This window comes from Xiphophorus maculatus, chromosome 22 (genome assembly GCF_002775205.1).
Source record: "Xiphophorus maculatus strain JP 163 A chromosome 22, X_maculatus-5.0-male, whole genome shotgun sequence".
Lineage (NCBI taxonomy): Eukaryota > Metazoa > Chordata > Actinopteri > Cyprinodontiformes > Poeciliidae > Xiphophorus > Xiphophorus maculatus.
Genome location: NC_036464.1, coordinates 416668 through 442447, shown reverse-complemented (window position 1 = coordinate 442447; position 25780 = coordinate 416668). Strand labels below are relative to the sequence as shown.

General features: G+C 38.7%; 2 protein-coding genes across 3 annotated transcripts in view; both read left to right on the top strand.

Annotated features, from left to right (window-relative positions):
- The window catches only part of ret (ret proto-oncogene), a 32558-nt gene extending 19782 nt beyond the window's left edge, over positions 1-12776 (top strand). The window contains exons 6-21 of one of the 2 annotated variants that reach the window (XM_023328026.1): positions 301-419; positions 495-694; positions 1419-1701; positions 1778-1906; positions 2711-2821; positions 2918-3052; positions 4206-4459; positions 5596-5743; positions 5838-5945; positions 6016-6230; positions 6984-7106; positions 7192-7262; positions 7636-7773; positions 7909-8008; positions 8926-9073; positions 10636-12776. In XM_023328026.1, the coding sequence (XP_023183794.1) occupies positions 301-419; positions 495-694; positions 1419-1701; positions 1778-1906; positions 2711-2821; positions 2918-3052; positions 4206-4459; positions 5596-5743; positions 5838-5945; positions 6016-6230; positions 6984-7106; positions 7192-7262; positions 7636-7773; positions 7909-8008; positions 8926-9073; positions 10636-10793 (2440 nt within the window). In that variant the 3' untranslated portion in view covers positions 10794-12776. Of the gene's footprint in view, positions 1-300; positions 420-494; positions 695-1418; positions 1702-1777; positions 1907-2710; positions 2822-2917; positions 3053-4205; positions 4460-5595; positions 5744-5837; positions 5946-6015; positions 6231-6983; positions 7107-7191; positions 7263-7635; positions 7774-7908; positions 8009-8925; positions 10103-10635 lie in introns of those variants that run through there. The other variant, XM_023328027.1, reaches the window with a different exon arrangement.
- A 1344-nt stretch (positions 12777-14120) lies between these two features.
- Positions 14121-25531, top strand: csgalnact2 (chondroitin sulfate N-acetylgalactosaminyltransferase 2). The gene is made up of 8 exons (XM_023327181.1): positions 14121-14248; positions 15307-16086; positions 16934-17150; positions 17260-17361; positions 18221-18399; positions 18482-18576; positions 18652-18733; positions 25124-25531. The coding sequence occupies exons 2-8, from the start codon at positions 15435-15437 to the stop codon at positions 25414-25416; spliced, it is 1620 nt and encodes a 539-aa protein (XP_023182949.1). The 5' UTR covers positions 14121-14248; positions 15307-15434; the 3' UTR covers positions 25417-25531.
- Positions 25532-25780: the final 249 nt, after the last annotated feature.

Genomic DNA, 25780 nt, shown 5'->3' with positions numbered 1-25780 from the left:
CATGTTCTAGTTCCACTGGTAAATCTTTTCACTTAATACAGGAAAAATGTCTTAATGATGAAAAATGACGTATTTAGCTTGTTGCTAAATAGTTAGCTTGAACCTTCAGAACCACATAAAGATTCTTACAAAGTTAGTCTTCTATCTGTTGAAGACATTTCCAGAATTAAAGGACTAATGTTCCAGCATTACTTCAACATATTTTTACTCAAGCAAAAGTGAAAAAGTACAGCATAGTAAAAATACTCCTAAAAGTACATCTTTCTAGTAAATATAACTAGTTGCTTCCTGACTCTGCAGGTATGTGGGGACTTTGCTGAGCAGTGAGTCCTGGATTAAAGACACGTTTGACATAAAGGGAACTTTCAGTGAACGCAGAGCGTCCCCTGGTGGCATTCGAGAGTCGGTTTACGATTACCGTAAGTAATCCTCTGAGCGACATTCTGTCTGAATCAAGAAAATAACTCTTCATTTAGAATAAATCTCCTCCTCAGAGTTGATCCTGAAGAGGAACCTGGACATCACGGAGAACCGGACTGTGTTTCTGGATTATTTGGTGAATGACACCACCTATCCGGGTCTGGAGGGAACGGTGCTGCTGCACTTCAACGTCACCATCTTACCGGTTCAGATCCGCTTCGCCAACATCACACACGTCTTCACGCTGTCACGAAAAGCTTCAATATACGCACAGGTATGCAGAAACCCCTACCGTGCACACCATATTTCATAAAATGTCATTTTTCTGCTGTGTTTACAGTAAAAGTGGGCTAAATGTGCGTCAAACATTGGCATAATTGATAAAAAAAATACGACCAAAGAAAGTTTTTTACTCCTGTCATTCGAAACTCCTATTTTATAAAAGCATTATTTACAATATTCAGGTAATTCATGTCTGTTTCCTGTGAAAACAAAGCAATTATTTCAAAACTGCTCTAGAAATGACAGATATTTCTTTATTCTGTGTATTTTGTACACATTTCTGTTAAATTTTACATTTTTATAGCACAAAATGTTATTTTGTTCTCCTTTTATGTGACACATTTCTTGTATAATTCATCTTAAAAACAGACAAATCTGTAAGAACTAACATGCAGCATTCAGGCCATTAAAATACAGAGAAACTAAATGAAAATGAGAGAAAATTCATCTGTTAATGTTAAATTTACTTGACACTTTTTCTGTAATCTTAGCTTCTTTGGGGTCTCTATACTCAATTTATCGATTACTTGATTACTGAATTAGTTGACGATTATTGAATAATCAATTCAAAATTATTAATCGGAAACATTATTTTGGTTTTCTACAGGATATAAGTCACAGTAAAGATGAAAAATGGTTCATAGTGGCATAACTAATTTAAAAAACATTTTTTAATCCACAACATGTCTGAACCACGTTGTTGTTCTTTCTGTCAGGTTGGCAGAATCTGTGTGGAAAACTGCCTGGAGTTCGACGGCTTCAGCGTCTCTTACCAGCTGGAGGTTCCGGATAAAAACATGTCGTCAGAGCTGCTGTCGTGTTATTCCGCTATAAGCATCACCCAGGCTCCAGACAGGATGCTGGGACTGTTATATGTTAATAACTCCGGCGCACTGAGCAAGCCGGGCTGCCAGGACCTGGACTACACGGTGGTAGCTCAGGAGGAACAGACTCAGCTGGTCGCCAGCACTCAGATCCGCATTTTACTGCACGGTGAAGGTAAACCACCCCAACCAGCTTTACATACTGACCACATTCAGCTGGTTGCTAATGTTTCTGACTCTGTTTCACGCAGCAAATGTCAGTCAGGAGAGCCAGCAGCTGCTGTCCTGCGCAGAGAACAGACAGAGAGACGACTGTGAGGCATCTCAAGGCCTGGGAGCAACGACTGGGGCGTGTCAGTGGAGGCAAGGCTCTGAGAAAGGTAGAGCTATCGCAACAAAAGCGACAAAACAAAGCACAGCAGAGGCTCTTTGATGCTGCTGCAGCAGTTTAGCATCATTAAATAAAAAGAAATGTATCAAAACCCCTTTCTCCCAAACAGGTTCATCTTAGAAAACTAGATAAAAGTTAATTTATTGCAACAAAAATGCAGAAAATAACAATTTACATTGGTTCATTACATACATTATGCTAGCTGCGGTATGTAACTTTTATAAAACGTTTTCTTTACATATTTGTTGAAGTTGTGAAAAAATCCAGCTCTTCGCCTTCTCCCAGTTTTCCCAGTACTACCTAAAAACAACCAATCAGAGCCAGAAGGCAAGTCTTAGCACTGCAGCTAGCGCAGCCTGTCATGAATGCTAATGCTAGTTAGCATGACCACTGATGACAGCGGATAAACAACAAAAACTAGAAAATTTCTAAGGAAAGTGTTCATCCAAAGTGCGCGTACCTGTCGGACCTGAAGCTCTTTGTCGCTGATAATTAGCAATAATGCTAAGGCTAACTAAAATGTAATCAATAGCATGCGGGGTATCACTAGCATGTTGACTTACATGGACTTTTTCCCTTCAGTATGCAAACAATATTGTGTAAGCTAAGATTACGATACTAACAATACTAAGATTGGCTAGAATGCTGATTTGTGGGCTAGCAGTAGCATGCTAACCACTAGTAACATATTTTATTGTCTCAAGAATAAAAGGCTTAGATTAAGAAATCCAATAATAAAGCAGTCATTGCTAAAAACGGAAAAAATAAACATATATTTTTGTTTATTTTCCAGGAATATCTGAAAACTATTCGACCTGCTCCCCTGACCTGCGAACATGTCCCGATAGCGTTTGCGATGCGGTGGAAAGCAGAGACACTTCGATTTGTCCGCAGGACTGTACAAGTAAGAACCAACAACTTCTGTTAAAGCTCCTTCATGTATCATACGTCATTTGAAAACACCTGTATGTGTAGATTACATGCATGTTTGTTTGTGCAGCGGAAAGTGTAACCGGAGGCCACGAACGAGGCCTGAGTGGGAGCGGCATCAGAGCCGGCTATGGGACCTGCTACTGCTTCTCTGAGAAATGCTTCTGCGAGAACGCGGACGCCGAGGCCGTTGTGTCAAAAAACAGTAAGTGAGGCAGGAGGAGGTCATAATAAATACTGAAAATTAAGTCTTATCATTATGTAAAATTAATAATTTGCATGTTTTTGTTCTTCCATTTGGGTCTCAACTGCTTCTAAAAACACCCAAGTACTTTAAAAAAACAACACCAAGCCATTATATATTTATATTTATATACATAATAAGTTCATGCTTTTTGGTTGTCTGGAAAATTATCTGTTTCAAAAACCTCCAGAATGTAACGTCACAAACCAGCAGGTGCTGCACCGTTACCTAGCAACCTTAGCTAAGCCCAGCACGTTACGTAGCAACCCCAAAGGAATTCCGCTGGGGTTGCTAGGTAACTAGGCTCTATAAAACATGTTTTATGTAACCTGTTCAAGGAAGCATTATAGGTCATCTTTAATGTATATCAGATGTATTTCTCCACCCGTCCAACACCATACAAACGTCTAAACAACCTAATTTTGTGTATATGTGTATATTCAAATATGAAAACTTTGGCCAATACCAATATGCAATATTATAATATGTTACTTACAGGTTACTGTCCTGTAATGTACACTTTTCCATGGATCTTAATGGTTACTTTCACAAATCTTTCAGAATACTTTTCTGAACATGCAGTTATTTGAGGAACTTTCATACAACTTAAATGTTTCCTTCCTGAAATCAAATGGATACTGTCCAAAAGTTACACGTTACTTTCACAGAACTTACAAAATACTTTTAAGAGGTACATTACAGAACCGTCAGGTTACTTTCTGAAACTTATTGTTAAATGTTCCAGAATTAACCAAAACATGCCACAGCAAATGTTGTAGCTTACTTTCTAGAATGTTCTAAAACTACCAGAATACTTTCCAGAACTAATAGTTTACTTTTTCAGGAATTTCCAATTTACTTTCTGGAACTTGAATGGTCAGTTTAGTCTCTATGTTACTTTTCTGACACTTCGTTTTTGCTTATGTTAATGTACTTACTGGTTATAAAATAATTAATCGCAAAGTAATCATGTATACTTTAAAGTATTTTATTCTTTTAGCAAACTAGGAAAAAAATCATAGAAAGAAATATCAGAAGTAATTTAAATTGAGTCAACTTTAGAGTGCAGATATTTTGCATATAGTTGTTATTAATATATAGTTTTGTCCATCAGGGTTCCCAGACGTGATATGTGACGACATGTGTAAAACCATCGTTGCCACCGCTCTCCTCTGCTGCTTCATCATTTCCGTCCTCCTGTCGTCATACTTTATCCACCGGTACCACAAGAACTCACCCAAGGCTCCCATCGCGTTCGCTGAGATGACCTTCCGTCGGCCAGCTCAGTCTTACCCCATCAGCTTCCCTGCCAACAACGTGCGAAGGGGCTCACAGGAATCCATAGAGGCAGACACCTTTAAAATACCTGTAAGACCTTTTATCAGACTCCTACTACTTTGTGTAATGTGTAGGATTTGGGGATCGACTTATGATTAATAGTTGATTAATGGATTATTAGAGTGAAATTCGTTTCAATTGAGTTTTTAATAATAATAATAATGGCTTATTAGATTAAAATGAGTTACAATTGATTAACGTCCGTTTAAACCTTAGTTTTAATGTTGTAGTTTGACCGCCATCCAGCAGAGGGCGCCGCTAGTCATCCTTAAGCGGAGAGTCCGTTGATAAAGAAACTAAGATGGCGGGTATGTCAGAACGGGGAAAGGGAAACGAGTCCGGTGAGGGATGAAAAATGCACTTGATGCGGTTCTGTTTAGAAATATAAACACACGACAAAACTCTTTTAGTTATCAACTTAATAGCGCTTTATTCAACAGAACTAAGAATGCCTGGATGTGATGACAGAAAAGCGGAGGGGAAAACGGAGAAAAACATGGCGCCCATAAGCCCGGTTGAACGTTTCATGGCCCTCTTGATACAATATAAAACTCGGGTTTTTAAGGAAATGGCTGCTTATCAATTAATCGCTAATCAACTTTAGATCAACTCATTAATCGGTAATTTGCATCCCTAGTTGGAAAAATTGCACTCAAGTAAAAGCAGCACTACTAAAACATTTTATTCAAGCAAAATTAAAAAGTAGTCATCAAAGAAATTCCTCAAGTAAGAGTAAAAAAAAGTTGTTAAAAAGTCTACTCGGGTACTGAGTAACTGATCAAAACATCAGTTATTACATCATCAGACACACCAAACTATAAAGTTATGTGGAAATTTTGGTATTTTAAGGACAGAAATGGCCATAATTTGCATAACTAACAAAAAATAAAATCAGGCACAATATTTTTTCGGTTTCTTTGTATAAAAAACTTATGAAACTTTAACAAAAACTGCAGGTCTGTGTCTGGTGGATTTTTGGTTAAAACATGTTTGTTTTTCATTCAGTGGGAAGAAAATACAGAAATTTTACTCAAGTAAGAGCAGAAATACTTCATAATAAAACTACTCAAGCAAAAGTAAAAAGTGCAGTTTTGAGTTTGAGTAAAGCTACTCCTAAAAGTAACTAGTTACTACCTAATTCTGATGATGTGTTATTGTTTTAAAAGGAGGATCCAAAGTGGGAGTTTCCTCGTAAAAACCTGGTCCTGGGGAAGACTTTAGGCGAAGGGGAGTTCGGTAAAGTCGTCAAGGCAACGGCGTTCAGACTGAAAGGAAAAGCCGGTTACACCACTGTGGCTGTGAAAATGCTTAAAGGTAAAACTGGCCAAGCAAGTAATTGAAGTAATGATGATATATGAGGAGTGAGAGCCTGAAAAAGATGAGGTGCTTCTTGCTTCCTTCTCAACAGAAAACGCTTCACACACCGAGCTGCGTGACCTCCTGTCCGAGTTCACCCTCCTGAAGCAAGTCAACCACCCACACGTCATAAAGATGTACGGCGCGTGCAGCCAGGACGGTGAGGCCTCGCTACTTCTCCTCCGCTGGGTGCGCCGCTCTGCCTCTAAGTGCTGCGTTTCTCTCAATAGGGCCATTGTACCTCATCGTTGAGTACGCCAAATTTGGGTCGCTCCGTAATTTCCTGCGTGAGAGCAGGAAAGTTGGTCCCAGCTACATGGGCAGGGATGCAAACCGAAACTCCAGCTACCTGGAGAACCCCGATGACAGGGCGCTGACCATGGGAGACCTCATCTCCTTCGCCTGGCAGATTTCCAGAGGCATGCAGTACCTGGCAGAAATGAAGGTATGTGGAGAGACTAAAGCCACTGTGGGCCTGTCACAATATCCAATAAATCAATTCATCGCATGAGCTCAATAATTTCCATTTGCATCATTTTTGTTTCTCTTTCTACCAAAAACTACATGACAAAAGTCTGGCGCTTTGGTCTCACCTAGCCCTTTTTGTATGTTTACAGAGACTTCATAATTAATTTTATTTAACATTTCTGTTGTTTTGTTTATTTATTTTGGATATTTAAAATGTCTTTGAGCTCCAGCGTTAAACGTTAACTTGAATTTAAAGTTTATTGCGCTTTGAGAATGTGTTCTTACTTTATTACTGTTCTTTTACTTCAAAATGGTCTTAAAACGGCAATATTATAATTTAACGTAATAAGTTCTGGGATGATTTATCAAAATTTGTTGTCATGACACGCCTAACTGTTAGCAATTAAACATTTCATATACTGAACATTTAAGCTGAAATAATTACTAAAATCTAATATTTATTACCAATAATAACAAATTAAATCAGATTAGTTAGGATTACAAAATGATTTCAATTAGCTGCAAAAGCAAAGAACATTTTTATTTTACTTTCTTTTATTCCCGAAATGATTAATCAGATTAATCGAGTTTAATTTGATTAATCACGATTAATTGATATTAATTTGACTCAAACAGTGAGAAAAATAAGTTTTAAGTGTGTTTAAAATCCTCTCTGCTGTACATGAAAGCAGTTTTAATTTAATAATGAGTTTTATTTTTGCTCCATCAGCTCGTTCACAGGGATCTCGCTGCGCGAAACGTCCTCGTCGCCGAGGGACGAAAAATGAAGATCTCCGACTTTGGTTTGTCCCGGGACGTTTATGAGGAGGATTCGTATGTTAAGAGGAGCAAGGTTGGGGAAAAAATATATATAATTCAGGCAAACTGAAACAGTTTGTAAAGTTAAAACCCAAACTAAGTCTGATTCTGTTCAACAGGGCCGAATTCCTGTGAAGTGGATGGCGATAGAGTCTCTATTCGATCACATTTACACAACTCAAAGCGACGTGTGAGTATGGGCTGATCTTTCATGCAACTTTCACAACTACATCAGCAATAATGGTTACAAATTAAGAAAATATACATGTGGAAGAAATAAAATCCAGAATCTCTGTAAATTGGAAGGAACTTTCTCTGATCTCCATCAGTTTATAATGAAAGCAGTAGTTAATAAGAAAACTTTACAAGTATTTATCCTGTTATAGATTTCTTTTGTTACACATGAATGTTTCAGGTCATCTCTCACCGTGCTCATGCTGGGTTTATTTTAAACGTATCAGTACTTTCTGGTTGTAGCATTAAGGAAATGGATCAGGGTTTCCCAGAGTGTGGGATTTGGATCGTCTGTTTTTGTGACTGGAAAATGCTTCCCGGTCTTCCAGCTGGTCCTTCGGTGTGCTGCTGTGGGAGATAGTGACCCTGGGGGGAAACCCGTACCCAGGAATCGCTCCTGAACGCCTCTTCAACCTCCTCAAGACCGGCTACCGGATGGAGAGACCAGAGAACTGCTCTGAGGAAATGTGAGCTCCAGTCTTTTAGCATTTCTGCTGACCGTTGTAACTTCCCTCCGCCGCTCCCAGATGGAGTGAAACGAGTCTATTGGGAGGAGAAACGATTCGTGTTTCACGAGCTGTGGAACGTTTTTCCCTCTGTAGGTATAACCTCATGCTGCGGTGCTGGAAGCAGGAGCCGGACAAGAGGCCGACATTCTCAGATATCAGCAAAGAGCTGGAGAAGATGATGGTGAAGAGTCGGGTATGGAGTTCAGTTTGACACGATCTGAGGCCGGATCCATTTGTTCTATTGGGACAGACCTCAGAGGGGGTTAGCCTAGCTGCTGCACTTGTTAGCACAGCAGTTACACCTCATAGCACAGTTGTACACCTGTTAGCACAGCTTCTACACCTGTTAGTCTAGCTGCTACACCAGTTAGCCTTAACGTGTTAGCCCAGCTGCCACACGTTAGCCAGCTTCTTCGCATGTTTTACTAACTGCTTTGTCTGTTAGCCTAGCTGTTTCACCTGTTAGCTATCTGCTTCACTATTTGCCCAAACCAATTTATATGTTAGCCTAGAATGCTTCAAGTGTTAGCAATCGTCCTTCACCTGTCAGCCTCGCTGCTTCTTTGAAACAGCCGAGTTTCATCCATCTATTTATCCATTTGTCCAACATTCAGCCAACCATCCATCTTTCTATCAATTCATACATCATACTTCCTCTTGTCCACCATCCATCTTTCTTTCAGTCCATCCAATCATTCATTCTGACCGCTGTAGATTATTTGCTATAAATCACCTATGAACTTTAAAATTGGGCTAAATCCAACTGAAATGTTTTATTTTTGTGACCATAAAAATGTGGAGGAGCCCTGAAACAGCGATGCAGCGCTACAATCTGACAGATGGTTTTATCTTCAGTGGTTTTGACTCAGAAAATAGTGTCTTTGTGCAAGCTGGGGCAACAATGCGACCATGCCCACTGTAACCACTTTAATTCAAGAGTTCAGAGTCGGTACTGAAGACAGGAATGCTGAAAACCTCCCCAGAGATTTGCAGTGGCAGTCCCGGGTTTTAATTAAATAGTTTTACTGGCGGGACTCTGCCGTCTCCATGAGTCTGACCTTCACCATGAGCTCAGCCCGACCTGACTGTACGCTCCTCCGCTCCTCACAGGACTACCTGGACCTGGCGGCGTCCACGCCGGCTGACGCCCTGCTGTACGACGACGCCCTCTCCGAAGAGGACACCCCACTAGTGGACTGTAATAACGCCCCTCTCCCTCGAACCCTTCCCTCCACATGGATTGAAAACAAGCTCTATGGTAGAATCTCCCACGCATTTACTCGCTTTTAGAAACAGGACACATGACTCTGTTTTGGCAAGCTGTGATTGGCTGTTTTTGTTTTTTTTGTTTAGTTTTTTTAACTGTAATCAAGTGTGTGTGACTGTGACCTAGGCATGCTTCTTTTGCTGTTTGATTCTCCCATTTCACCGTAAATGAGAGGCTCAGTGTGGGAAGAAAGGAAAAAAAAGATCCTGTGTCTTTTCTTTTGTTTTATTTGGACCTGCTTCTAATGTGTGCTGACCCAAAAAATACAACATTTGTAAATATTGACTATATTCTAATTTATCATCTATCATTGATGTTAATAAGGAGATGGCTCATTTTCACGTAAAGCTTGTATTGTTTGAAACACTGGAGGGAACGGAGTGTAACATTTGAAACAGGTCCTCACTGATTCACTGTGGTTTGGAAGTAATTCTTCAGACTTTTATGTGTTTTTAAAAAGCTGAACAGAGTAAACAGTAAGGCTTTTGAATGCAACTCTCAGGTGACAAAAACTGCATCATAAAAACACAAGTAATTAAACATTTGTAGAACAGGCTACCATGAAAACCTCTGGGAAAAATGGCAGTTTCATTATTTACACAAAAATATGAATATTAGCTTAATTTTATTTAAGACATATTAGTTACACTGGTAAGATGATATATTATTTAAAATGATGATAATGATTTTAATAGGTGAGTTTATCTACTCCAGTAAGTTATTTTAGTCTTTCCATAATTAACATTTTAGTTTCCTGTCACATGTAACTATTGAAAAAGTAGTTTTCTCATCTCTACTCCTGTTAAAACTCATAAAACACAGATTGAAATACGTCAGGTGTTTGTTTCTGTTTACAATTGTAAAAGAAGGCTAAATATCAACTTTCTGAAAAAAATCCAGTCTCACAGATTGCGATAAATGATAATATTCTTATTTTGAGACCACTTTCAACTAATGGTATAATAATGTAAGAACACATTCTCAATATCAATAAACTTTAAACCCTAATGAACATTTAACGCTGGGACTGGAAGAAATTTTAAATATTAAAAATACAATTTTGTAAAATTGTTTTTGTTTATGAATAAATAAAAACAACAAATAAAATGAATGAATTCTGTAAACAAAATTATTCTTCAAAAAAGGGATAGTTGAGACAAAAACCCCAGACTGAAGATTTTTATTCAGTTTTTGGTCAAAAGACAAAAAAGAGAAAGATGATAGTCATGAAAATGGAAATTATTGAGCTTGTTCTGTCAAGCAATTTATTGTAACAGGCCAAATAACTCCAGGTAAAATACAAAGGTGTATTTTTGGCTCCTTCTCACCCTTAACCTATGCATAATAAACAGTTATTAATTTATAACGTGTTTATAGATAACTTAACATATCTATTAACCATTTATTAGCCATCTATTGTAAAGTGTTTTTAGGTTGTATAAAATTTGAAACCTGGCACAGCCAGTAAATAACACCACTGAGTTTGATTCCAGAGCCTTACTGCCTGTTTACCTCTCACAGAGTGCAGAAAAATGATATGTTCTCATTTTTAGGCATGTCATACCCCAGCTGGCCCGAGACGAGCCCGGTACCTCTCAACAGACACGATGCCACTAATCCGGTCTTTACAAGATATGCCAATGATAGTGTTTATGCAAACTGGATGGCTTTGCCTTCACCCGCTAAAGCTGTGGACAAGCTCGATAGCTAAAGGCAACGCTGCACTGTAGAAAACATGGGTAACTGCTAGATGTATATTTATTTTTCTGAGTTTGTATTGACCCTTTGCAACTACGTCACTTAATCACTGGAGGTGCTATGGTGGACATCGGAAGTGCAGGATGGCAGTAGTTCCCACATGTCTGAACTGGAAGTGATCAGCATCATCTTGGTAGGCAATCACATGCAGTTTGAGACCAACACAAAGAAAATATGTGGAAACTCTTGATAGTGTGCAAGAGAAAGATACATGAACAAAATGGCTGCTGTCGGGAATGACCCATATGAGACAGAGTATAAAAATATCTCAGACGATGTGGACAAGCTCATACTTATTAACACAGAATAAATGTTCCAAAAGATTTGTAAAAACGTACGAACTCTTAAGGTTCTGGTGACTGTAAGAGTAAGTAACATGCAGTAACCACACATAGGCTACATTTCTGTTTTAGCTTTAGATAAATGCTACATTAGCTAATTTTGCCAATTCAGCAATAAGTACTACAGTAAATGTCACTGATATTTATCTTAGTATTACACAGAGGTGGGTAGTGTATTCAAAAAATAGTAATCGAGTAATAGTTGTAATGTACTTATATTGTTTATAAGCTAAACTGAGAGCTAGTTCTAAGCTTATGGCTTGTTTATTGTTGTCATAGCGATTGCCTATCAAGATGGCTGTCAGTCACAAACTTTGCGGAAGTGTGTCTTCACATGAGAAATATGTATTGAACAGAGCGACTTAAGTTGTTTTCCCAACTTGTTTTGTTGCTGGTTTATTCATGTCTGCTTCTTGTTCAAGTCAAGCTAATTTGCCTGTGAACGTAACACACCTGGTTGGACAGTGGTATTTACAGAAGTTGGACACAGCTAGTTTAGAGACTGATGTTTCCTTCCTCTTCATGTGTTGATAAAATTACCAATTTACCCTGAATTCACACCACATAATTTATATCATAAACAACGTTTCCTCCCTTTAACCGGAGCAGCCTTAAAAACGAGATGCTAACCAGTTTTTTTCCCCAGACATGCTAGGCTACATGACGGTGGGGCATTTTCTCCATGGTTACTGATGGTTAAACCTGTACCTCCTCTATAATCCAATATTTGATTGCATCTTCCTAATCATACTTCATTATAAAGTTTATGATCGTTAATCTTCTTACCTTGTAAAAAAGTGTTCGCTGCAAATCCGCCATTACACCGAGGGCTGCCAGACACGTTTGACAGCCGCCGCATCTTTCCTCATTAAAAATTATACAACAAAAATTTACAAGTTTAGATTGTATCCCTGTCTGTTCTTAAAGTGAAAACAATTAAATAAGAGCGATATTAGGCTACGAGCTTTCTGTTTTTTGAAGCTGTTTCGACGTCCGTCATGGCAGAGCGGACTGAGCTCCGAACAGCGTGACGTCACAAGCAAAAGGTCAATACCCGCCATTTTGTTTGTTTTTAACTGTTTTGTTACTGTTTTTTTCGTTCAGACCAGCCCCACGCTCCTCGTTATTACCTCACAGGTCATGCTGACCAAACTGTATCACTGCATGACTGTTGTACCAGACTGTATGTCAGTGTCGATGTCTTTTAAGTGCCTGTGCTGCTTTCTACGACGGCCTCCAGCTGATTATGAGGTTCCTGTTTCAGCCCAGGAGATTCAGAAGAAACCCAACAACAAAAAAACGTTTTCATAACTGGATTGTTTTGTCCTGAAACTCACAACACCTGCTTTGTGTTTCAAAGCTTCCAAAGAAAAATGAATGCCTGAACTCTTTGTTTTTTCTAACTTTTCTCCTCGGTTTTTACTAAAACTGACACTAGAGGGAGGGCTGGTCCAATCAGAGGAGACGAGGCTTAATGGCGGCTCAGCGCACATCCTGTGTCTCATTAACATTCTCCGTCATAATTATGTAAAGCAATGTGTGTTATTGCTGTTATGGTATTTGATTTTGTTCTGGTTAATAAAAAATAATAACTTCAAATCAGCACTTTGCTTGAGCAGTTTGTCCAATACAGCGGATTTGATTTCGGAATACATTAGAGTAGACCAGTGGCACACCTAGGTTTTTATACAGGTGGCCATATGTAGGGGTTATCTTCAGTCAACACATAAATGAATTCATAAAATTAAAAATCAAATTTACACATGCTTCCTATACATACATATGTATACATTATGTTTTTATATATTTTTGATATTATGTATACGTTTCTGAAAGATAATCTTACCATATTACGTTATGTTAATGTTTTATGCAGTTAATATAGTTCATTTTCCTCAGTTCATGATTTTAAAAACCATTTAACTTGACGTATTATCCAATAATGTCTCAAATGAGTCTTTAAAAACCCAGAAGAATATGGCTGGTATAATATCAGGGCAAATCCTTCTAAATAACATTAATCCGTCCATAATGGGTCAATTATAATGGGTTTAATGAAGGAAATTAGTGAAACTAAAAATAAGCCCTCATGACATTTCCTGGTTTACTTTGGGAAATATTGTGATAAAAAACGATAAAGATCAGACAGATTCATCATCTGAACCAACTTCAGGGTTAATTCATTTAGCGCGTCATCACATATATCAGCTCTGGGTCATGAACGGCAGCAGACAAAACATGCAACTTCTGAGAAAAATTTAGTTCACTGTAGATTTTTCTGCAGCAAACATGTCACTATATGTTTACATTTGTATTATTTAAAGAATAATTAGAATTTGCAAAAGCTTTTATTCACAAAGAGGTCAACTTTATGTTAAGAGTGAGAATTTACAGCGTAAAATGAAGAAACTGCAGTAAAACTTATTTGACATCTTATTATATTATCCATCCATCCATTTTCTGTACACCCTTGTCCCTTAGAGGGTTGCTGGTGCCCATCTCCAGCTAACGTTCCGGGCGAGAGGCGAGGTACACCCTGGACAATTCTCCAGTCTGTCGTTATTATATTATATTATATTATATTATATTATATTATATTATATTATATTATATTATATTATACAATCTCAAAATGCCGTAGGAGTTTATTTTAATGCTACTAATGATAAGAAAATAAAAAAGGACTAATTTGCTTTTTTTAAATAACCCCTACGCGTCCTCTTCATGATAGTTTGTCAACATATGAACACTGTAACACAGACTGCTACAGGAGATCTTTCCTTCATTATATATTTAAGTTACAAAAACATTTTATTTCCCACGAGGAAATTGATGGCGTTCTGAGTTGTAAAATAATTACTGTGAGATACAAGAGAAGCAGCGTGATTTATGACGTCACTTGCCAACAAAGTTCCTATTGGCTCTCCTGTGACCGGAAGTAGACTGCTACCCACTCTTTGCTCTGTGCTCCGTGGCGCTCTGTAAGCAGAAGCTGCTCTCGGCTGCTGGTTTCGTGGGAAACATTTCCGCTTCGAGCACAAGCAGACATGGACGAACGCAAAACCAGGTGAGGAACATTTTTTTTAGCTACCATCACCGATTAATGAGCGTTATTTTAGGGAGCTAGATAAGCTGGAGGCGTCGCGGAGAGCTCAACGTCTCTAAGGTCTCAGAACCTTCCGTGTTTCCGCTTTTGATTTTTCAAAATAAGACTACAGTTGTAAGTACAGTAACGGCTCGGCTAGTTCGTAAATACGATGTTTAATCAATAAAAATGAATATTATTGAAACGGTTATCAACGTGTGTCGATTAAATTCTTTTTGGATTCATTTTGTTATATTTTAGGCGTTTATTTCCTATGTTTTCGTTTATGAAAACCAAAGTCAGTTCGCCTGACCGTTAAAATACGACATGAGACTAATAAAAGATGGTCTTTCATTACAGAAATGCTACGTTATAACCATGCTGTGTTTTACTATCATAGAAAAAAGTGCTGACTTGACGGTCACTTACTTCCTCAAGCTGTCATCGCTAAAGAGGCTAGGTGCTGTTTCCAAGATAATTCTTGGAAAGTTGAGTGGAAGAAAAATGTTAGACGTGTCTCAATGTGGTTAAGGAGAAGAAAGACTAGACTGACTCAGTGGTGACAGCAGAAACTGAATTCTGCCTGTGTTAATCTGCTTTGAGCTCGATTTACACTTTGAGACATAAATAGTGTCAAGCATGTTTTTTAAACACATTTCTTATGTAATGGAAAAACTGCAATTGGAAAATTGTGAAGGGGGTTTCACCATAACGGGAATACCGACAAAGTTTTGGGCACCTTTGTAATGAAAACGCAGCGACTGCTACATAGCATGATATTGATATAAGGAGTTTTATTTATTATTTTGTTTATTTTTTAGATATTTAATTAATTTAATTTTCATTATAATTTAGAGTTTATTGATATTTGAGATTGTGTTTTTGCATTATTATTATTATTGCATTATATTATATTACTTGAAAATGGTCTCAAGACAACATTATCATTTATCTAATTAATTTATGGGAGGATTTATCACTCAGTAATATTTGTTAAGTTGGCAGGTGTCGTTATCCTGTGTTTTTTTTTTCCTTCACAGCTGATTGTTGGAACAAAACGGAGCCATGAAACGCCAGCAAAGCGTCACGTTTTAGACGAGTACTTTGTGCGATGTGAGCAGGAGGATCGCGATGCAGACTTCCCAGTTGTAGGTCGCATGCGGACGTGATGCCCAGGCGGGGGTTCCCCTTGCAGGGCCGGGTCCGCTGGCTCCTGCTGGCCCTCTTCCTGCTCCTGGTGCTGCTGCTATTCGCCTACCTGCTGGAGTGCACGCCGCCGGCCGACGCCAGCCAGACGCTGCCCGGCGCGGCGGGCGAGCCCTTCGGCAGGGAGTACTACCAGGCGCTGCTGCAGGAGCACGAGGAGCGCCACCTGAGCCGCGCCTCCAGCCTCAAGCGGCAGATCGCGCAGCTCAAGCAGGAGCTGCAGGAGATGAGCGACAAGCTGAAGCTGATGCAGGAGAAGAAGGAGCCGCTGGGCGTGCAGGGCCTGGGCGAGACCCGAGACCAGGAGCCCGGCGACCTGCTGGAGTTCCTGCACTCCCAGATCGACAAGGCCGAGGTCAACGCCGGGGCGCGGCTGCCCAGCGAGTACGCCCTGGTGCCCTTCGAGAGCTTCACCTCCTCCAAGGTGTACCAGCTGGAGATGGGGCTGACCCGGCACCCGGAGGAGAAGCCGGTCCGCAAGGACCGGCGGGACGAGCTGGTGGAGGCGGTGGAGGCGGCGCTGGACATCATCAACAACCCGGACGAGGAGGACGGCGTGGAGGAGGACGTCCCCATGCAGAGGCAGACCTACGCTGACAGCCACTTTATGGAAGGCAAGACAGTACAAACAAACAGAGCCCTACGGAACAGCAACAGGGCCAAAAATACAAACTTTAGTCTGAGAGTTCTAACTTCAATATTTTGATATGAAAAGTACAAATTATGACTTTGATCTCAGAATTAAAAGTATAAATTCTGATTGAAGTCAGAATTCAATTTAAATCTCTGAACTTTGACTTTTTTATCACAATCTTGAGTTTTGGTTTAAACCTCAGAAATTTTACTTTAGGAATTCTGAAATTAATATTTTGATATGAAAAGTATGAATTCTGACTTCAGTGTCAGAATTTTGTCTTTAATCTCAGAATTCTCAGAATTGCAAAGTCACATCACTGACTTATTTTGGCCCTAATCCTCTTCCGTAAGATCCAATATCTGATCTTAATCTTTTTTAATTCTTAATATTTTTTCTAAAAAAGTAATTAGAAATTACAGAAAATATTTTAATTTCATTCATTCCTTCTGTGAGTTTTATGACAGAGCATTGGACTCAGGTTGCAATTAATTTTGTTCAATTATGATAATAAGGTCATGAAATTGAGTATTGAGGCAATTCTACCTTAAAAATGTAATCTTAAAAATTTTCCTCTTTAAAAATTAAGAGGAAAAAAGTCGTTTTTATGAGAAAAAATCTCATTATAAATCTGACATGATGAGCTTGAAACACTCAGTCGTTTGCTCATTTCAAAGTTCTGCTGCTGATAATTTGATGTGATTTAATATTTATTTACCTTTAAATGAAGCCAAGATGCTAAACTCCTCATTTTACCTCATTCTGATGATATTACGACTGTTTTTGCTCTGCTGTCTCGGTTTTGTCGCTGCGTCTCGGCGCTGCAGGCCTGTACAGGACGGAGCGAGACAAAGGGACGCTCTACGAGCTTTTCTTCGCCAAGGAGGACTCCAGCAGCTTTCGACACGTCTCGCTCTTCCGGCCGTTCGGGCCGATAATGAAAGTCCGGAGCACATCGGTGGAGACGCTGGGGATGATCATCAACATCATCGTGCCGCTGGCGGGCCGAGTCGACACTTTCTCACAGTTCTTACAAAACTTCCGGTGAGACGACGAGCCTCTGATGTCTGTGAGAAATGAAGCTGCTTGTTGTTGATTTAAACAGCTCTGTGGGAACTGAATACTAATGAAAATAAAAATAATCTGTTTTCAGGGAGGTGTGTGTTCAGCGGGACAGGCAGGTCCATCTCACCGTGGTTTATTTTGGACAGGAAGGTCTGCAGGAAGTGAAGTCATCACTCGAGAAAATGTCCAGGTTTGTCTTCTTGTGCTTTTATCACTTTATATTATTTTCCACACTATTTTTTTTTATTATGTATTTATTTTTTATTTCAAGTTACACAAAGTAAACACACATCTTTTCATTCTACTTGGACTTTTCCAGATTAAGTCACAACGATAAAAAACTCAAACCTTCCACTCACTGGTGAACTGGACAGAAAAGGAAACTTAGTTATTAATATTTATTTCAATCAAAAAATCAGAGAAGAACCATTTAAAGTAAAAACACAGGAGAATAAAGTGGTGATAATATATTATTAGCAAAATGAAGTTGAAATTTTGTTAGAATCTGATTAATTACATAAAAAAATGTGCATTTTCCACTGATTTTCCATTTATCCACTTAAGACTTTTTATATCAGAGATACATGAAAAGATGCAAATAATATTTTAATTCCTTTTTTAAATAAGAAACATTTAATTGCCTAAAGTGCAATAATATGAATTTGCATTCATTATCTATATATGAGTGTCTTTTCAGCAAATGGCCTTTTTTGTATCTGTATACTTTCATTAGCGATGAACCGATTCTTTAAATAATCGATTATTCATTTCAGCCCTCGTCACTTTGCCAGTTTTTGTTTGTTTTTTTAACCCGCCCCGGGGTTTTTTGTGGGCTCTAGTGTCACTTATTTTTTGAAAGTAGGCTGACAGAAAAGAGGGGAAGACATGCGGCAAATGTCGGCGGGTCCAGGAGTTGAACCGGCGACGGCCGTGTCGAGGACTCAAGGCCTCCAAACATGGGTCGCGCTAACCGCTACGCCACCACGGCACGCCCCACTTTGCCAGTTTTTATCCATATAAACTGTATGAAATGTTGGTTTTCCCTGCAGAGAGGAGACTTTCTCTAATTACACTCTGATCCCGGTGGACGAGGAGTTTTCTCGCGGCCGCGGTTTGGACATCGGCGCCAATGCGTGGAAGAACGGCGACATCCTGATGTTTTTCTGCGACGTGGACATTCGTTTCTCCCTTGACTTCTTGAACACGTGCCGGCTCCACGCCGCTCCCAGTAAGTTCCTCCACATGTTCGGATCTTTATATTCCCAGTTTAACGCTCCAGTGTTTAATGAATTTTTCTCATGCTTTTGCAGACAAGAAGGTTTTCTACCCAGTTGTGTTCAGTCTGTACAATCCGGCCATCGTTTACGGAAGCTTGGAGCTGGCTCCACCTATTGAACAACAGCTGGTAAGACCCCTAAAGTCAACACTCATATTAATGTTGAATAACCTTAAATGATGTAAAATGAACTTTTATCTTCAGATTCACAAAAAAGACGCTGGATTTTGGAGAGATTTCGGATTTGGAATGACCTGCCAGTATCGCTCAGATTTCCTAAACATCGGTAAGCAACAAACAAGTTACATCGGTTTTCATAATTATATTTATTTATCATGCTATAGTGACTTAAAAACTGTTTAACAGTTTTCTTTGATTACTTTTAGCAAAACAACTTCTTAAAAAAGCATCGGTGAATCTCCTGTGTCACTAGCTGCGCTTCCTTTGCAAATGTGAGCTAAATTTGATCAATATTCTGCCAATGTTAAAAAAAACTCAACAATTTTGCAATTGTTTCCATTAAATAAGAAACACAGGACTTCCGGGTCAACGCTGCAACAAGATGGCCGCATAAAAACAGGCTCCTCCGTGACGGTAATTAAACTTTTCCCCCTCGCTTAATTCAGATAATTATCAAAACGACAGGCTAAATCACTTAAAGGGGGAAAATGCCGAAAACTAACAAGACCGAAAAGAAAACGACTAAAACACAAGAAAATGACGAACAGTCGGGAGATGCTAGTGGAGATGAAGCTAATGCTACCACGAGGAAGGCTAGCCTTGACTCACAGCAATACGCGTTGCTGGAGGGTATCAAGACGCTTTCAAAAGAACTAAAAGAGTTTAAAAACGAAATGAAGCACGACATAGAAAAACTCAAAGAAGATGTAAAAGCCACAATGAAGGAAGATCTCAGCAGATTCAGGGAGGAAATGATGTGCGAGCTGCAGAACCAGAAGGGCAGTATCACCGAGATACAGACCCGAGTGGCTGACCTGGAAGCTGCGTGCTTCGAAATGAAAAATGAGCTGCTTGAGACATTAGAAAGGAACAAAGCTATGAACGACAAACTTGTGGATCTGGAGAGTCGAAGCCGGAGAAATAATCTTCGTATCTATGGAGTTCCGGAAGGCAAAGAAGGTAGATCGGTCTCAGAGTTTGTCACCGATTTGCTAAATAAACAGCTGAAGTTACCAGATGGAAGTGAACTCCAGATACAGCGGGCACACCGAGCTTTGGTACCCAGACCGCCTCCTAACAAAGCCCCGAGATCTATAATTGTGAATTTCTTGCAATTCAATACTAAAGAAATTATTCTAAAGAAAGCGTGGGAGCAGAAAATGGAGATGGAAGGCAAACGTCTTTATTTTGATAACGATTATGCTTCGGATGTCATAGAAAGACGCAAAGCGTACGGCCCATTAAAGGCAGCTTTGAAACAGAAAGGTATCAGATTCCAGACGCCGTACACAAAGATGAGAATCTTCTGGGACTCTGGAGTGCGGACCTATGAGAACGCGGACGAAACGGCATCGGATATGATCAAGAGAGGCTTCGGCTTGACCTGGGTTCCAAAAGAAAACAAGATAAGATTGGCCAAGGAGAGGCTCGACTCACTGTTGCCATGGAAACGGATTATCAACACCGATGCAGGTCAACGCGCGAGGGAGAAGCTTACCGAGTTCAGACGTGAAGACCAGTGACTGAACATTGAACCATAGGTTCGCATTATTATAAGAGCTTCTGTTACCAAAGTTATCTGTTATAGGTCTTTGTTAGATATTTAACCAAATACCGAATGGAGTAAATGTTGCAGAGTTTACCAAATGTTGGACTTATCTAGTATAAGTAGACCTCAGGCTACTACTAGAGAGGGCCCCCACCTTAGGGTGGTGTTTTGCCTTCCTCCCACCAGCAGGGACCTGGAGGGATGTCCTTACACATCTCTACCTTTGGAAGTTTCTGTTCTATTTGTTCATCTATGTTTTAATAGCTCGTTTAGTTATTTGTTGGGGGTTCTTTTTCTGATATCAAAGGGTGACCTTTCTAAACTAAATAATGGTTGATAGTATCAAGATTGTTTCGTTGAATGTGAACGGTATGAACAATCCTATAAAACGCAAAAAAATTTTAACTAAAATGCGAAAAGAGAATGCGCAGGTAATTTATTTACAGGAAACACACCTGTCTAAATCAGAACATGAAAAACTGAGGGGCTTTGGCTACTCAAATACATTTTATAGCTCATTCAGACTTGGAAACAAAAGAGGAGTTTCAATTTTAATTCATGACTCAGTAAAATTTGACTGCAGCCATGATCTATCAGATAAAGAAGGGAGATATGTGATAGTGAAGGGGACTCTTGAAAACGTAAAGGTAACACTGGTCAATGTCTACAACCCCCCAAACACCAATATTCAATTTCTTAATAATCTCCTCAATAAAATAATTATGGAAACAGAGGGAATGCTGATCTTGGGAGGAGATTTCAATATGATATTGAACACGAAGCTTGATACAACAAATGATAAAAAACAACAAAATTTAACTACAAAAAAATTTAAACTGGCACTTGAAGAATTTGGGTTTGTTGATGTCTGGAGGGAATTAAACCCTAAAACAAAGGATTATACCCACTATTCTGCGCCCAATAAAAGTTATTCCAGAATTGACTACCTTTTCATGAATAAATCTGACATATATAAAGTAAAGGAATGTAAAATAGAAGAAACAAGTATATCTGATCATTCTTCCCTAACATTAAAACTTAACTTACTTTCCAGTAAACGCAAAACAACTTGGCGATTAAATGTAGGCTTGCTGAACCACAAAACATTCAAAACTGAAATTTCTAATGATATCAAAACCTACATAGAGGAGAATGACGATGGTCAGGTTAACCCGGTAATACTGTGGGACGCACTTAAGGCAGTATTAAGAGGAAAACTGATTTCAAAAACTGTGGCTCTTAAAAAATCCAGAATGGAAGCCTATGAAAAAGAAAGAGTTAAATTAATAGATCTAGAAAAACAACATAAATCAACCCAAAATCCCAATCTGCTTATTAAAATAAAAGATGTAAGAAACAACATTGATAAAATGCTTACATATGAAATTGAAAAGAAATCAAAATTTATTAGACAATCATACCATGAAGTCGGGCCTAAAGGAAAAAAACTGCTGGCAAAGAAACTGAAAAAGCAGCAGTCGGATAGGAATATCTATAAATTAAAAGATGGTGAAACAAATCAAATGACACACGACCCTGTAATTATTGAGGACATGTTTAGGACGTACTATCAAAGATTATACAGTCAACCTCTGTCCGCTGACGATGGACAGATAGAAACCTTCCTGGATTTACTGGACTTGCCCTCAATTGGAGAAACCCAGAATAAACTTCTCACTTCTCCCATAACAAGAATAGAAATACAAAAAGCAATTAATAGGTTAAAAAACGGTAAAACACCAGGTAGTGATGGATTGCCATCCGAGTGGTACAAATCCTTTAGTGAAGATCTCCTACCATTACTAGAAAAATCATTTAACTATACTCTGGAACATGCAGTGCTTCCTCCATCTTGGAGAGAAGCAATTATAACAGTTATTCCAAAAAAAAAGGTGAGTGAGACATGCTCTGATTATAGACCAATATCTATTCTAAACATGGATTATAAAATTTATACCTCAATATTAGCAAAACGATTTGAACAATTCATTGGAGATATCATTGATGAGGACCAAACAGGATTCATTAAAGGTCGCCAAACACGGGATAATATCAGGAGGGCACTTCACATTATAGACCATATTCAAAGTAAAAAAATAAGAGCTATTTTAATCAGTCTCGATGCAGAGAAAGCTTTCGACAGCGTAAGCTGGAACTTCTTATATAAAGCACTTGGAAAATTTGGTTTTAATGAAAAGGCCGTACAGTGTGTGAGGACCTTATATAAATCACCAGTGGCCAGAATCAAGATTAACGGAAACCTAACTGATAATATAAAACTGGAACGTTCTACACGTCAGGGGTGCTGTTTATCACCAACACTGTTTGCAATTTATATTGAACCACTGGCACAACACCTAAGACAACATAATGATCTCAAAGGCATTGATATACATAATGAATTTCACACAATAGGTTTGTTCGCGGATGACGTAATTTGTTATCTATCAAACCCTGAAAATTCCCTGCCCTGTCTAATCAAACAGTTGGAGATATTTGGCTTCTACTCAGGATATAAATTAAATTTGAAAAAGACACAGGTTTTAACATTCGGCTACACACCATCAGAAACGATTCGTAGACAATATAAATTAAATTGGAATGCTACTATAATGACATATCTAGGAATACAGCTAACAAAAAATATGGATGACCTATATAAAGCAAATTTTATTAAAGTGGACCAAGAAATTAAGAGGGACATCAGAAGGTGGGACGTCTTAACACTAGATTTCAGCTCTAGAATTGAAACCATAAAAACGAACGTATTACCAAGGTTGCTATATCTTTTCCTGGCACTACCTATAGAAATCCCAGACAGACAGTTTAAAACATGGAACCGGATTATATCTGGATTCATATGGAACGCCAAAAAACCCAGAATAAGATTTGAAACTTTACAATTACCAAAAGAGAAGGGAGGTATGGCATTACCAGACTTTAGAGAATATTACCATGCTGCTCAAATAACTCCCATAATAAATATAAGTGACATAAATTATGAAGCGAAATGGAAAAATATTGAACAAAAAGTCCATGGAAGAGAATTGCGGAGTATCATTGGAGATATAGAGACCACCAAGAATACACTTGAGAAAGTTAATGCTATTACTAGTTTCTCACTGGGTAAATGGTTATATATAATTCGAAAATACAAACTAGAGGAACAATTATGTTTGATCCAATGGCCAGCCTATAATAAATATTTTACTCAAGACCTAAGATTTAAACAATGGCTAGAAAGAGGTTTAACAGCTCTATGTGTAGTCCTTAAAGATGGGCATTTCAAAAGTTTCCAGGAACTACAACAAGAATTTGCTCTGAGTACTCAAGATCATTTTAGATATTTACAATTAAGGGATTTTTATAACAAAGAGATAAAACACAGAGTAGACCAAAATGAAAATGGGATTGTCAAAATGCTGGTCGAGACCTATAAGGGTAAAAAACTCAGAACTGTGTCTTTAATTTATAAACATCTATTGGAAAATAGAGGCACAAATACTCTGGATATTAAAACAAAATGGGAAAGGGAATTAGATATCCTGCTAACGGAAAACGACTGGCTTAGTATCTGGAAGACCCAAACTACGACATCCTCTTCCAGAATTTGGAGAGAACATTGTTGGAAGAATATAATCAGATTTTTTATAACACCCAAAATTACCAGCAAATTCAAATCTATTGTCCAACCGTGTTGGAGAAATTGTGGAGAATTTGATGTTAACCATGCGCATGTTTTTTGGCTTTGTCCTAGAATTACACAGTTCTGGAACGAAATACACAAAGAGATTGTAAAAATATTAGGCTACACAATACCTAAGACTGGGCTGGTTTTATATCTTGGCCTTTTGGAGAATGTTGTTCTTAATAATGACTGTTACTTATTTAAAATTCTGTTGGTGGCTGCCAAAAAGGTAATAACTAGGAAGTGGTGCCAATCTGACCCTCCCACCAGAAAGGAATGGATACAGACTGTGAACTCATTATATGAGATGGAGATTCTAACACATAGACTGAGGACACAAGAAGAGCAATGCCAGGACAAATGGGAAAAATGGATAAACATCACATCAACGTTACAGGACTAATTTTGGATACGAACGGTACCCTTGAATCTTGTGATACTGTAATAAGAGTCTCCCCCCCACTATGTTATATTTGTTTTGTTTGTTCTGCTTTATTTTTGTTTGTCTTTTTGTAGTGTTTGATTTTTTTATTTTTTTTGAAAATATTCTAAAAATTCCAATAAAAATAAAGTTAAAAAAAAAAAAAAAAAAAAAAATAAATAAGAAACACAATTAAAACTGCACATGAATGAGTTTATTTACACAATAAATCATAAAAAATACAAATTCTACAACTACTTCCTTTCGTCTTCTTTGTGGTTTGCGCCAGTAGAAACATCAGGTTGTTGATCATGTGACTCGTTTGATGCCAAAAACTGATTTTTCATAAATTTTTGGCTTAATTACAGCTTTGAGTGTGTTGTTCTTTCAGCAATTGGCCTTTTCGAGAGTCTCCAGTTAACGATTAATCAATCCAGTTGACGAATAATCGATTAATCAGATTAATCATTTTGCTCTTAAATCATTTAAAAAATTGTATTCCTTTATGTTGCACCATAAAATAATCTTATAGTCGTGTATTGGTCTGCAGTTAAGATGCTGTGCAGGTTAACCAATCAAATATCAGGATCACGCATAGATATAGTAGCAGAGCAAATAATTATCAAATAAGTACTGAAATAATTTTGTATTATTATAACGTAGACGTATATAAATGTGTGTATATAGGTTCAGTTTTATGAGTTATTTAGTTGTAAATTTAGTATAGTTTTCTATTACTTGAATGATTGATTAATTGTGATTAATCGTTTCCTGTGTTCAATGTCAAAAACCATCCGAGATTGAAAGAAATTTATCGATTGATGTTTTATTCCTGCAGGCGGATTTGATCTGGAAGTGAAGGGCTGGGGCGTGGAGGACGTCCACCTGTACAGGAAGTACCTGCGGAGCGAACTGATCGTGATCCGGTCGCCGGTGTCCAACCTCTTCCACCTGTGGCACGAGAAGCAGTGCGCGGACGAGCTGACGCCGGAGCAGTACCGCATGTGCATCCAGTCCAAAGCCATGAACGAGGCGTCGCACCCCCACCTGGGCATGCTGGTCTTCCGGGACGAGATCGAGGCCCACCTCCGGAAGCAGGCCTTCAAAACGCAGAGCAAGACGGAGGCCTGAGGAAGAGGAAGAGCCGCCGCCGACATTCCCAAACGAGACTTAAAGCTGCAGTACGCAATTTTATTAAAAATAGGTTTTACATGTTTGATATGAGAAAGATAATCTGTGAAAAGATCAATCTCCTCCACCTGAGCTACTATTACTTTCTGAAGAAATGCATCAAAAACAACCAATCAGAGCCAGTAGGAGGGGCTTAGCACTGTCAATCATCGCAGTGTACGCACTGATAAATGTGCGAATGATGAAGAAAAAACTTGCTATTGCAGTAAAACGGCTAATCCTCCGTCACTGTTGGCCATGCTAACCAGCCTAGCATTCATGACAGAAGAAAGAGGGGTAGGTGATTGACAGCGCTAAGACCCGC

Coding starts and splice junctions, on each gene's coding strand:
- csgalnact2 (XM_023327181.1), top strand. CDS start 15,435: ATGCCCAGGCGGGGGTTCCCCTTGCAGGGCCGGGTCCGCTGGCTCCTG. Junction 18,400..18,481: donor CCGGCTCCACGCCGCTCCCA/GTAAGTTCCTCC, acceptor ATGCTTTTGCAG/ACAAGAAGGTTTTCTACCCA. Junction 18,734..25,123: donor CTCAGATTTCCTAAACATCG/GTAAGCAACAAA, acceptor TTATTCCTGCAG/GCGGATTTGATCTGGAAGTG.